Raw genomic sequence first — 13,620 nt, 5'->3', positions numbered from 1 at the left:
CTTGGCAAATAAATCTATTGCGGGGCTTTCTGACATAGCAGTGCTCTTACCTAATATTTCAGGGGCGAGTATTTTACTGCAAGGTTAAATCATCATTAGGGTAGTGTTTCTTATGATGCATAAATCTTACAGTATCACATGGTAATAATTTTTTTCATGTTACAATAAATGAAAAGAATTTGGAAAAGAGCAATAAAAACCATGAAGTTGACTGCCAACGTTGTCAAAAGTAATTTACTTTGAAGAGACAAACACATTTGAGGTTTCGTTGCTTGTGCTGCTTAAAAAGCAGATAAGATTTTTCCATTGGTTTATAATTGTGGATCAGAACCAGGCCGTCGTTCCTAGGCTCCCGAAGAGGGCCCGGGAGCAGGGCCTGGAAGAAGTGCCACCAACTTCCTTCCCATGCGGCCAAGGGCAGAAAGCGCACTGCGGGTCCCCGCTTCATCCCCCGGCCGCAGGGCCCGGCTGCAGGGCCCCTTTACCTGCCATAGACAAGGTGCGTCTGACTTAGGAACATTCGCTACCTGCTGCAATTCACCCATTACACGTGCTGGGCGACGGACACACTGGGGAAGCCTTGAACCCTATCCCGTGCCTCTTTCGACACGCATCCACCACGCGGCGGGGGCGCCGAGGCCGCCCACAGCACCCCCGACGCGCCCGAGCCTCGCTGCCCAGTGGTCCGGCTGTAGCTCTGCTTGTCCACCTTCCGCCTGACGTGCTGCCCGCGGGGGGAAGCGTGAGCAGTGGCCGGTCGGCTAAAGCGACGCACAGAAGGAAATGCACAGCTCATAAAAGAAAAAATGAAGAATGGAATAAATTTAACAGAAGGTGTGTGAGACTTCCAGAAAAAGCGTGCAAAACACCGCCTCCAAGAAGGCGAAGACGACCTAACTAACAGAGACAGGCCATGTTTATGGGCGGGAGGACGCAACAAGTGTTCAGAGGAAAATTCTCCCCCCGACGGACTCTCAGAGGCCGCGCGGCCCTGCTCCTGGCCCCAGCAGTCGCCTGCGCGGACTCTGACAAGCGAATTCCAAACTGAATGTGAAAACCTAAAGGACCTAGAGTAGTTACAAAGTATTTTTTTTAAAGTTGAAAGATTTATTATATAATATGGTACTGGCGGAAGGACAGCCACAGAGCCACACAGCAGAAGAGAGTCCAGAAACAGGAGTACAAATAAGTAAACAACTGATTTTTTGACCAAGGTGCCAAAGCAATTCAATGGGAACAGGAAAGTCTTTTAATCAAATGGTGCTGGAACAACTAGCTAACTGCATAAAAACAAGGGCTTTGCTGTTCTTACTTCACGCTATACACACAAGTTAACTCCAAATGGAGCAGAGGCCTAAATGTAAAAGCTAAAAACATAAAACTTGTAACTACACTGGTCCAGAAGAGGCCATTAGAAAAATTAAATGTTTAATATGTTTAAATAAAATATAATTAAATACAATTAAAATCGAATTAATTTCAATGAAAATATAATAAAAAATTCAGTTCCTAAGTTGCACTGGCTGCATTTTGAGACCCCAGAGCCCCTGGTGGTGGCTGACTATGTCGCAGGGCTCCGTGTGGCTCTGCAAAACGGAAACTAACCTCGCGGCGGAGGGCGGGGCTTGCCAAGGCCGGGGTGGGGGTGCGCTTGGCGACACAAGGGAACTTTCTGGGGTGATAGAGATGTTTTCGCCTTGACTGTGAGGCAGTCGCAGGGATGTATACATTTGTAAAAACTTATCAAACAGTACACTTTAAATCGAGACAATCTATTTTACACAAATCACGCCTCAATTAATTGATTAAGAAACCCACTAGAGAGGCTTAGTGAAGGCAAAGGGGCAGGGAGGTGTGCACATCTGGGCACCTGCCTATGGAAGGAAGACAGCCAGCCGGCAGCGGACTCTGCCAGTTTGGACGACTGGTTCCAATGTCTTACTGAGCCATCTTCACGTTTGCTGAAGCAGCTACATGAAGGCGCTGGAGTGCCACACACGCTTCTTAACGGACACGTTCCTGGGGGCCCCACAAGAAAGGGCGCAGATGTGTCCTGCGGCCCCGAGTGCCGCCTGCCGAACGAACACCCACGAGCGCCTGGCCCACAGCATGTGCTCCACTGGACACAAACAGGAGTTCCACGGCCTGGTGAGGGGAACAGGCCTGCAGACCGTTTCAGCACCAACCCCTAAACTAAGCCCAAGGAAGGAGAGGGGGCAGCGGAGCACTGGGCGCGCCTGCCCAGCAGGTGCACCACAAGCCGGGGTGGGGTGCGGGGAGGTGGTGGAGGTCTGCGCTGCCCAGCTGTAAGGGGAGAAATTCTACAGCGCCCGTCTGGCGGGAGCCCCGGGCCTGGGGAAGGAGTAACCGGCAAGGAGGCTAGCTGGCAGGAGGCACAGGGGGGAAGAGGTCGATGCTGAACCCCGTCGGGTAAGTGACGCGTAGCCCCGGGGCTGCGGACAGCAGAGTGCAGCGAGGCAGAGGCCAGCCGAGGCAGGCGGAGGCGACCCTGCTGGTGCAGGACGGGAGGTGGGCTGAGGGGGGCGGAGAGACCCGGAGGAGCCCAGCTCTCATCGGGGCCCCTTCCCCCTTCCCTCTGTTTTCTTAAGCTTTTTGGGAAGGGAGGTTGAGACAGGGAGGAGCAATCATTCAAGAGATTCTTGCCGCCTTCTTCTGTAACTCCCTACAATGTCTATTTTAATACTACACTCAATAAATGTAAAAATCCTGCCACAGGGGTTTTCCAACTGACCTAAGAATTTATCCAGAGAGAAAGCAGCAAGGGAGATAGTCACCACCATAAGACACAGTATGAACACACGAGACCAGGAAGAGCAATTACGTAGTGACCTATCGGTCACAGTGTGGCTCACCTCCCACACCCAGGTAGACAGAACCAACACATCATGGCTCTTACTCATTCTGGGTCCACATGGGGCCCCAATTCCTTCCAAAGGAAGCACCCCAGCCAGTCATTACTGATCAAACTGAGTTGTCATAAAGAAAAAACGAATCCACCATTCCGGCTGCAGAACCCTTGGTTTATCACTAAGAGATGGAACGGGGGCAAGACCAGAGGTCAGCGAACGTTTTCTTAAAGGGCCAGATAAACATTTAAGATGGCCCGGGCCATATGGTCTCTGTTGAAAGTGCTCTGCCCCTGAAGTGTGAAAACAGCGACAGATAATACAAGAACAAATGGGCATGGCTGTGTTCCCATAAAACTTGATTTATGGGCACTGGAATTTTAGCTGCCTACAATTTTCACGTGTCACGAAATATTCTTTTAATTTTTTCAAGTATCAAGAGTATAAAAAAACTACTCAGCTTTCTGTGGCAGGGGAAAATCAGGAGGTGGTTTCCCTACCTTCTCATCAAAAAAGTTCACGGTTCTGCACTTTGACTTTCCTTATGTTTTATGTAGTTGGTGAACAGGAACACATATAATGATAAAAAGCTACTAAGCATTAAGTAATGCTTTTCAATAAAAATGAATTTTATTACTCAGTCTTTACATAGATACACACATACGTACATACATAGTACTACAATTAGGTACCTTCCATTTACAAAGTTTAATATACACAGAATTCACTGGCTCACTCGCAAATTCTCAGAGTTGGGGATAGACTCCAAATAGACAGGTCGTCTGGTCCTAGGGCACAGCCAAGCAAGGTTACTTGTGCTCGAGGCTGGACGCCCTTAGCTGGCAGAATGTGCCACCATCCATGCCCCCTAAGTCTCCCTGCAGACAGAGCAGAGGGCTTGGCTTGCAGAGCATCTGCAGTGTCCAGTAGACGAGGAGGGAGTTTTAGGAGCTCTCTCAACACACACTCGTCTCTGAGGCCTCTGCCAGGGAACAGGGCTTGCCGGGGGCGCTGCGATGGCAGAGCAGGCACTTCTGAATGTTGGTTGATGGTGGGGTTTTTTGTTGTTTTTTTTTTTAAATTAAGGACAGAACTGAAGGACAGGAAAGAAAAAGGAGATTCTTACACCCCAACACAGAGGACTTTACTGGTGTTGTTGGTATGACAGGAGAAATCATTTAAAAACAGTTTTTAAAAATGGGAACTAACTTGCCTGTCATTACAAAAACCAACAACACGCAGGATTCTGACACAGACCTCATTTCAACGAGACCATAAAGATCTAGAGGCATCTGATAAAGATGAGCCCCCTGGGTTCCCACCGCCGAGGCAGAAGCCCACCCACAAAGGCCCCCACGGAAGGTGACCTCCGACAGCGAAACCCCACGTGGGCCGCACTCACCTGAGACGGGTAAAGTGCAGACTGTTATCTGGAGATGTACGTGTACGTTCTGGAGGGAGAGCGGGTCTCGCTCTGGGCGCTGGGAGGCACATTTAAGAAATCCCAAATCAAAATAGTGTCATCATGGGAGCTGCTGATGATCTGAAATTCATCAAACTGTAGCCGAAACACCCGTCCAGAATGTTCCTGTGGAAATAACAGCTGGCTGACTATAGCGAGACCTTCATAATCCCTCCTATCTCGCCCTCAGGGATTCGGCACAGGCAGGCAGTGCCGCTCCTCATCCAGGCTTCCCAACAACCTTCCAGAGCTTCTGAGCTCTGGCCTTCACCCCAGGAACAAATACTCTGCTTTTCCTTCTAGGCCTTTTCTTTCATTAGACTTTGTGTCCCAGATCCCGGTCCATTCATCTGACAAAGAAAAACTATGTGATCATATCACAAAGGATCTCAGAAAGGTAAACTATTTAATACCCATTCTTGATATGCTGTAAAAACTAGAAGCAGGACAGTGTTTTGAATGTGACTAAGGCTATCTTCAACGACAGCCAACACTAAAATCAATGATGACTTATCAGAAGCATTCCCATTAAAATCAAGAAAATAAGAATGGCTGTAACTATAGTCCTGCATGTTCTAGTCAATGCAAGAAGCCAAAATACAGAAATAAAAGGTCTAACTATTGAAAGGAAGAAAAATCTACCAATATTTTCAAGCAACTATCTCTTCAAAAATACAACAAAAGCAAGGAGACTATTAGAAATGGTGTGCTTGGTGAAGTTACGAAAGCAAGATTAACATATAAAAATAAAGTATTCCTGTATGTCAAAGCAATAATCCATAGATTATGGACTATGGGGGAATTCCACCCTAACAGTACAGAAATGTGCTGTTATAAAAGGGTAACATAATCAGATACCCACATTAAGAAATCTCCCCCACCTATGGGAAGGAAATACTTTTTGCTCTACAAGGAAATCAGTCCACCTATAAACGAGGAAGCCTGCTTTCATTTCGTAAGTTGTATAAATACTCCTTAGGGAAGAGCTCACTGTAGTGGACATGTCAAGGACTCTGATTTTGGCTAAACAAAATGACCACACAGACCCCTTGGCGACACACCCGGGGGCCTGTGCGCCCCAGCCACCCCCAGCACAGGAACCGCCTCCCGTGCCCACAGGTCACATACCACCAAGGTGCGCAAACACAACGTGCTTGCTGGGGCTCGGGGGTCGAGGGCAGCTTGCAAGTCCCAAACTTTAATTTTCCTGGAAAGGGCAACAAGATTGCGATGAGCAGACAAGTTAACATTTCAGATGCTGCGGAGCAATCCCCTGACAGAAAGGAGAGCATCCGAACAGCCTATTATCAAAGGCTGGGGGGGGCATGCTGTGTTCTTATCTTACACGTTTCTTAAACCTATTAAACTTAATTTTGAAAAAGATAAGAACCTACGCATTCTAAGACTTGCTGAAATGATAAAGAAGTATTCTAAGGGAGACAGAAAACAACTTCAGGTCATCTGGGTTCAATTCCTGACTGGCCGGCCTATAGCACCAAAGCCACCCATCAGGGGCTCTCTGGGGCTGGGCCGGCACTGCCGACGGAAGCCGGGGCTCTCTGCGTCACTCCACGGGCGCCGTTCCCCAGCCAGGCAAAGTCTCAAGTTAGTCACGGGTGTCAGCGGGCCAAGTGACCATCTGTGAGGCACACAGAAGGTCATCTCGAAAGGTTTACAGATGCCAATTGCTCATTTAGAAGGTCAAAGAGGATTTGTTCAATTCACCAAAAGAGGGAAAGAAATTTATCATGGAACTGGAGAAAGGAAAACATCCATGCCTGGTTTAAGGGCTAGGGCAGAGAACCGAATTCCTGCACAGCCCAGCTACTCTGTTTACGGTGGTCAAAAGCACACGTTTAGGAGCCACAGAGGCTGTGCCACTGTGGCACGTGTGGCCTGAGTGGCCTCACTTGACCAAGCGGTGTAATAGCGTTCGTCATCCATCAACACAGAGAAACCGCCTAGCGCAGGACCTGGCACGGACTCCGCTGCGTGGTCTCCAGTACCCCCCAGCCCCCGACCTCGCTGCGGCAGGGCACCTGCAAGGGGACACACGCACCCGTCGTAGGCGCCGCTGACAATCCTCTTGTTGTCGAACCGGATGCAACGCACCAGTTCTTCATGGCCTTCTAGAACTCTTAGACAGGCGCCACATTCGATGTCCCAGAGCCTGGCATGAAAAACAAATCTCTGTGAGACAACTCCTTGCACGGGATCACACGTCCTTTCCCTCTGTCCTTACGTGACTCTCACTATTCTGGAACTTTATTTCCATCTCACTCCTGGTCCACACTATGCACATAATATGTACACTTATGCCATTTGTGCGTTGAGCACTAACTTGGGAGGGAGCCTTACTTTTCATTTTACATAGTCTGAAAGTTTAAAAATCACACGTGTATATTACTAATTAAGTAAGGTCAAGAAGTAAGAGAATTCCATCCCAGGCACTTCTGGCCTGGACCCCACGAGGCCCACAGAGGCTGGAAGCAGCATAGTGGTCCCTCCCCTGCGGAGGCCCGGGGATGCCCCTGCTCAGACACAGACCGCACCCTGGGGCTGTCCAGGCCACAAGGCCGCAGCGGGAACCCGTGAAGTGTACACACGGTCCTGGAAATACAAACCCAGTATCTAAGTACACACAGCCAGCCTTTTTCTCTGTACACAATTTATGTAACAGTTCTGGAAATAAAATTTCTTCTATCATCATTGATTTTTCCACATTTTTTTGCAAAAAGAAATCATAGCAACCTAACAGGCACGAAACAAAATTAGCAAACTAATGCTATAAGGAACTTTCCTTGGCCTCTCCACCAGCAGCTCCTATCATACATCTAAACTGTGTAGCCACACACGTTGTTATTCTGTAAAGCCTCTAGAGGGTCCAGCGAGGAAGCTCTGAGTAATGCAAAGCATGATGAATACAATAGAATAAAGATTCCAGTACTAAAGTGACTTTTATGATCTCTTAAAAGAAAACTTATAGCAGTTAGAGTACCTCCCTCCCTTTCTCAAATAATCTTGAGCCCAATCTTAATTTTGCCCAAACATTAGGCAGTTTGGTTATTTAAAAAAAGCTACTAGCATGTACTGGGACAGGGTAAAAATGACTTAGGATAGTTAAACAGATATTTAAGGCAAGCTCTAATAAGATATAAAGTGTTTAAGGATGGTTATATTGATTAGAAAGCAAGGACACTGAATGTCGGGAAGAGAAAAGGAATTAAAATACATGACCAAACCAGAGTGGATGATTTTGTAACCCAATCCTGGGAGAGACAAAGTGGCGGCCCCCCCCTCCCAACCTCGCCCGCCGCAGGCAGGGGCTGGGGATCAGGGAAAGCATAGACAGGCTGGAGCGCCCCGGGGCCTACAGAGTTCCGGCACCAGGTGGTCTCGGGCAGGGCCCAGGTCGAGAAACCCTGTGTCCTGGGGGGACCCTGGAGGGCCATAGAGTTCACCACTTGAGTGGGCAGGGCCAAACAGATTAAAGTCTTCTTATCTGAAGCATCCCCAAAGATTGTGCCTTTTGAGCCTTGGGACTGGGGGGCAAGCCAAACTGTGGCGCCAGCAGAGCCGCCCGCCCGCCCGCCCCGCCCCCACCCACCTGATGGTGTTATCTGACGATCCACTGACAACCAGCCGGTCCCTGTACTGGAGGCAGGCGATGCCTCGCTTGTGCCCATTCAGAGTGCGCACGAATTCACAGGTGCTCGTGCTCCAGACCTGCAACAAATGAGCGATGTTTTAAAGGGTGAATGCAGAGCAGTCCCCGCACGGTGTACCTTTTTTAAAAATTCAGAGCTCCTAGGAATGATCACACTACTTGATTACGAGATACGGTTGGGAGGCTGGGGGACAGGCTGGACGGCATAAAACTTTCTGGGCTGCTGAGTGAGAAAACTGGAGTGAAATACAGAGGGAGGCTGTCAAGTCTCCAAACCCTGAGACCTTCACGAAGAGAACATCTCCTGGATGGTTCCGACAGTCAGTTGCCCAGAGGGAAGAGTCTGGGCCAGATTTTATGTTTTTTACCAGCTGACTTGTCAAACCCAATGTAAGTGATGTGAGCGAGCTTCACCTTTCACATCTTCCTCTTTTCGGCAGTTTCTTGAACAGCTCTATTTGCTCTGACACATCATTCCTAATATTATAAATGTGGAATAAATAATCCCTCTTTTGTGAAACCATCTGCAAGACTTAGATGTTCATAGACACACAATATATTACCAGCCGAATAAGGAGACGCAAAGCAGCCACAGTGCCTTGAATTATTTTACTGGCGGCACTTGCAGCTGAATGGGCTAAGTAGGTGTCCACATGCAAAAGAACGAGGTGAACCCCTACCTCACACTCCATACAAAAATTTAATTCGAAATGGATCAAAGACTGAAATGTAAGAACATCAACTATAAAGCTCTTAGAAGAAAACGCAGGAGTAAATCTTTGTGGCACTGGATCAGGCAGAGATTCCTTAGATGTGACAACACAGCAACGAGAGAAAAAAACTGATAAAATGGACTTCATCAAAATTAAAATTGTTTTGTGTTTCAAAGAAAACCATCAAGTAAAAACATTTTAAAAAAAGGAAAAAAAAGGAATGAAAACAACCCACAGATGAAAGAAAATACTTGCAAATAATTATCTGATAAGGACCTTATTATCAGAATACATAAAGAACTTTTGCAACTAAACAATAAAATGACAAATAATTCAATTTGTTAAATGAGCAAAAGACTTTTCCACATAAAAGAGTTTCTCCACATAAAAATGGCCAATAAGCACATAAAAAGATGCTCAGCATCATTAGTCATTAGGGAAATGAAAAGCAAAATCACAGACACACCCCCGCACGCCCGCTAGGATGACTGTAATGAGGGGGCAATAACCAGCACTGACGAGGCCACGGAAAAATCTTCCAGGCTGACATTGCACAACCGCTGGTTCAGGCCCAAACCCTCTCGACTTCCAGGCACTGACGGGTCTTGTACCAACTGGGGTGGGTGAGCGATGGATGAATTATCACATAGGAATCCTAGCTGTTCAGCTCCCAGACCACCCATCGACACTCTGATGCCACCTACCCTGTGATCTGGGGGGTGACATGCTAGAATGCTGCCTAGTGCTGTCACTAAAAGGTTTTTCTGAGCCAAGTCCCAACATTCATCCATTGCTGGTGGGACTGTAAAATGCTGTGGCCACTTTGGAAAACAGCTTGGCAAAATGTTAAACAGAGTTATCATCCAAGAGAATTCCAAATATATGCACACACAAATGTCTACAGGAGCACTATTCATAATAGATAAAAGTGTAAACAACCAAAATGTCCGTCAACGTGAACAGACAGACAAAATGTGGTGCACACAACCAACTGAATCTCATTCGATCATTAGAAGACGTGAAATATTGTTATGTGCTACAGTGTCCATGGATGGACCTTAAAAACAGTAATACACTAAATGAAAGAAACCAGACACAGAAGTCATGTGTGGTACGACTCTATCTACATGAAATGTCCAGAACAGGCAAACCCACAAACAGAAAGTCGATTAGGGGTTACCAGGGAGGGACAGGGGAAGAAAACAGGTTGACTACTAACAGATATGAGGCTTTTTTGAGGGGGACTGAAAATGTTCTGGAACTATTTACTGTCACACAACATTGTGAATATACCAGGGGCCACTGAACCGTGTGGTTTAAAATGATCAATCTTAAAGGTATGTGAATTATAAAGCTGCTATAAAACTTAAGAAAGCAAAAATTTTTTAAATTAGACGGATAATCAGAACTGCATTTGCCACCTCCTGGGGATCACCCTCGGCCACAAAAGCCGCCTGTCGCGCATCTGCCGCCCACCGCGGGCAGGGCTTATCGGAGGCGGGACACCTGCCGCTCAGCGCCACACCTCTAGCACCCAGGCCAGGGTCTGTGGCTGGCAGGCTCTCAAAAATCAGGTGAATCCGTCCAGTCTCAGCTCTGCCGCTAGCCAGCGGGGCGGTCTCCGGTGCAGCTCGTCACCCTCAGGGTCACATCTGTGCAAGGGAGGCACACCTACTCGACAGAGCGCCCAGAGGGGACGCGAGGCGGTAATGGAAGAAGAGCTCCGAGCACCCGGGATGTGCTCAGCAGGTTAGTCCTCCTCCCCGAGTCAAGGACACCAACAGCGTCGTTTCCTGAAACAGGACTGCTCTCTGTCCTGGTCCCCAGGCCCTTTCCTTCTCCCCTGCCTGTAACTCCAGAAGCACAGAGAGCGGGTTGCTTCAAGGGCTCCTGAGCGCACACAGAGGAGAGGACCCAGGCTGGCGGAAGCCGCTTCCACTCCCTCTCCTTCCCGAAGGCACAGGAGGAAGCAGACACACTTACCTTGATGGTTCTGTCCCCAGAGGCGGACACGATGTACTTGTCATCAAAGTCTACCACATTAACAGCAGCACGGTGGCCAACCAAGACGCGGCGCAAAGTGATATCGGTGGCAGAAGCCATGTCCCACACAGCGATGGAGCGGTCCTTCGAACAGGTCACCATGAGTCCATTGCTGAAGCGCAAGTGCAGGACAGCCTCATTGTGGTGGATCAACGTGTTCAGGACTTCGCCCGTGTTCACATCCCAGACTCTAGATGAAGACAGAGAAGCACAACACTGAACTGCTGAGACAGCCGGGAAAAGATCGGGGCACCTGTGCACTGGGCACTCCCCCAACCTTCTTTTGAAAGATTTTTATCTATTTATTGTTAGAGAGAAGGGAAGGAGAAAGAGAGGGAGAGAAACATCCATGTGCAGGACACACATCCATCGCTTGCCTCTCACACACTCCCACCTGGGGACCAGGCCAGCAACCCAGGCATGTGCTCTGACCAGGAACTGGACCAGTGACCCTTTGGTTCGCAGGCCGGCGCTCAACCCGCTGAGCCACAGCAGCCATGGCTGGACCCACTCTTAGCAGTAGCCCGGGGAGGTGTGGACCTGACACCTAAGTACAAGCCTCAAAGGGGCAATTTCTCTTTTTGCTGAGAAGTGTTTCAAAAAAGCAGGCCGAGCCCACTCAGGTTCAAGGCTATTTTTTTTTTAACAGTCAGGTATTCACAGACTGTTTGCCAGCTTGTGCTGATGGCAAAAAAAAAAAAAAGAAAGAAAGAAAGAAAAAGAAAAAGAAAAAAAAATCTTCAAGAGTGGGCTCTGCAGTGAGTTTGAGATGACAGGGGAAAGGAGGCCTGGTGGCTGGAGGACTGAGGACAGTCCAGAGCTTTTTGTCCTTGGACAGGCCTCTCAATCTACAGACTGAAAGTCCTGGTGTCTCACGAGTTCCCACACCCACTATTCGCCCAACTGCCTCACGGGGCGCTGGGGGACGGCGCTTTCACATCACAGCTCCTCTGTGACCCCAGCCTCCCCGGAACACAGGTGCTGCAGAGCCAACGAGGGAAGACTCGGGCTTCTCGGGCTGAGACAGGACATGGGCAGCAGGGGAGGCAGGAACGCGCTGGGCTGGGGACAGGCCACGAGGCAGGCTAGTGACTACTGCGTCCCTTAGGTGCGCCTGTGAACCCAACCCCTTCCGATGACATGCTTTCCCCAGCCCCCAGCAGTCCAGCTACAGCTTCGCTGCGTGACCCCCGGGCTCTGATGGACTCACCACACCCAAACCAAAGCCAGCTGGGGTGGCAACGTCCTTGTCCCTGCATTTTGGGAGTGATCCCAACAGTGTTTCCCTTCTGCTCTCCCCACTCCCACCCAGCAGTTATTGCTTCACTTCTGCCATGGAACAGAGCCATTTTCTGTGTCACCTCCGCCTCGGGGGTGGCATCTGAACACTTGCGTCTCCGTGACTGGAAAGGCTTCATACTATGAAGATGGTCTTGAATGACACAAATTCAAAGTACAAAATTAACTATGTGACTCTGAGTAAACTACTCAGCCTTTCTGATCCCGGCTTCCTTATACATCTATACAAAGGAAGGTACGATCCACCTGCTGAGAAAGGCTGGTGTGAGAATCCAACAGAATGACATTCTGCAGAACCTCTAGCACTCCGTCCCTCAAAAGGTTTTGCGACAATAGCCCCTGATTCCTCTCTATGTGCAGGTGACTGCCCGGCACACCTCCCTGCAGAACCTTCCCCTCCGCTCTGGAGCGCGGGCTCCCAGCGGGAGGGAGCCGGCCGGTACCAGGCCCTGCGCCTTCGGAGGAAAGCCCGTGGCCGTCTCTGCACTACACGGCCAGGGGAATAGGACCTAGGTGAGGAAGGTTAGCTCTCCTACCTACTTAGCTCAAATGCGCCTACACCCACACCTGAGGTGGGTCTGAAACACAGCGCACAGAACCCACACACAGAGAGGACGGCGCGCATCTCGCCTCCTCAAGGAAGGGCCGCAAGTTCAGACCATGAAGCCAAATCACTCACCTCACTGTAGAGTCTGAAGAGCCGGTCACAATGACGCGCTCGTCATACTGGAGACAAAGGACAGAGCCCGTGTGCCCCGTTAACACCTTCAAACATTCCAAGCTGGTTTTATCCCAAATCTATTGAGACAAGACCAACCACAAACAGCGAGTTAGCACATCATGTTCTGATCAATGTTTCTGTCTCACCTTATTTCCTGAATCACAAAATAAAACAAACCTGTTATAGTAAATAAGAGAATTAAACATCACACAGGTGGGAAATGACAAGAAGGGAAGAGGCAACACTGAATAACTTTCAGGACAGATGTACCATTTTGTTTACTGGACTCACACTTAACAGCCTTATAAGGGGAATTTAAAATTAAACTCTATGAAAAGAGTTGGCTTGCCTTCTGGAAAACAATGTGACAGTATCTATTCAGAGCCTTTAAAAATGCATACCCTGAACCCCGTATGTTTGTTTACAAAAATGTTCAACATTTCAGGGAAAAAATTCAACATAAACTATGAAGTTTTTAATGACAAAATACAGTATTTTATTACAGAGATGTGTTTTTTAAAAATCAAAATAAAAATTGTCTATAATGACATAACCACTATGTAAATTTTAAAGAAAAATATTAAAAGGAAGTAAAATGTTAACAATTGCTGATTTTGTAGTCTGAGTGCTCTTTTTCTCACTTCTTTTGGTTAAAAAAAAAAAAAATTCTGTGGACCTGTTTCTTCCCTTGTAAAATAATATCATAATTTGCAGTGTCCCTAACATTTCCTGCAAATGGCCAACATACTGCCGAGTGCTCTAGGCATTTAAGTGACTTTCAATAACATAGCAAGGCTTGCTTTTAATTTCTGACCTAGCAGAACCACAGTGACTTTGAAGAACCGATT

General features: G+C 48.2%; 1 protein-coding gene across 5 annotated transcripts in view; it reads right to left on the bottom strand.

Moving 5' to 3' along the window:
• FBXW11 (F-box and WD repeat domain containing 11) overlaps positions 1-13,620 on the bottom strand; it is a 100,629-nt gene that overhangs the window by 3,890 nt on the left and 83,119 nt on the right. For all 5 annotated transcript variants that reach the window (XM_054568049.1, XM_054568052.1, XM_054568050.1 and 2 more), the window contains 6 exons: positions 12,731-12,849; positions 10,693-10,942; positions 7,937-8,055; positions 6,389-6,499; positions 5,458-5,536; positions 4,270-4,455 (listed from right to left, as the gene is read on the bottom strand). In XM_054568049.1, coding sequence (XP_054424024.1) covers positions 4,294-4,455; positions 5,458-5,536; positions 6,389-6,499; positions 7,937-8,055; positions 10,693-10,942; positions 12,731-12,849 — 840 coding nt within the window. In that variant the 3' untranslated portion in view covers positions 4,270-4,293. The remainder of the gene's footprint in view (positions 1-4,269; positions 4,456-5,457; positions 5,537-6,388; positions 6,500-7,936; positions 8,056-10,692; positions 10,943-12,730; positions 12,850-13,620) is intronic.

Source organism: Pteronotus mesoamericanus, unplaced genomic scaffold (assembly GCF_021234165.1).
Source record: "Pteronotus mesoamericanus isolate MK-2021 breed Mesoamerican mustached bat unplaced genomic scaffold, CSHL_Meso_final contig_2, whole genome shotgun sequence".
In the NCBI taxonomy this organism is placed as follows: domain Eukaryota; kingdom Metazoa; phylum Chordata; class Mammalia; order Chiroptera; family Mormoopidae; genus Pteronotus; species Pteronotus mesoamericanus.
The sequence above is the reverse complement of the archived record's forward strand: the minus strand, read 5'-3'. Positions and strand labels throughout refer to the sequence as shown.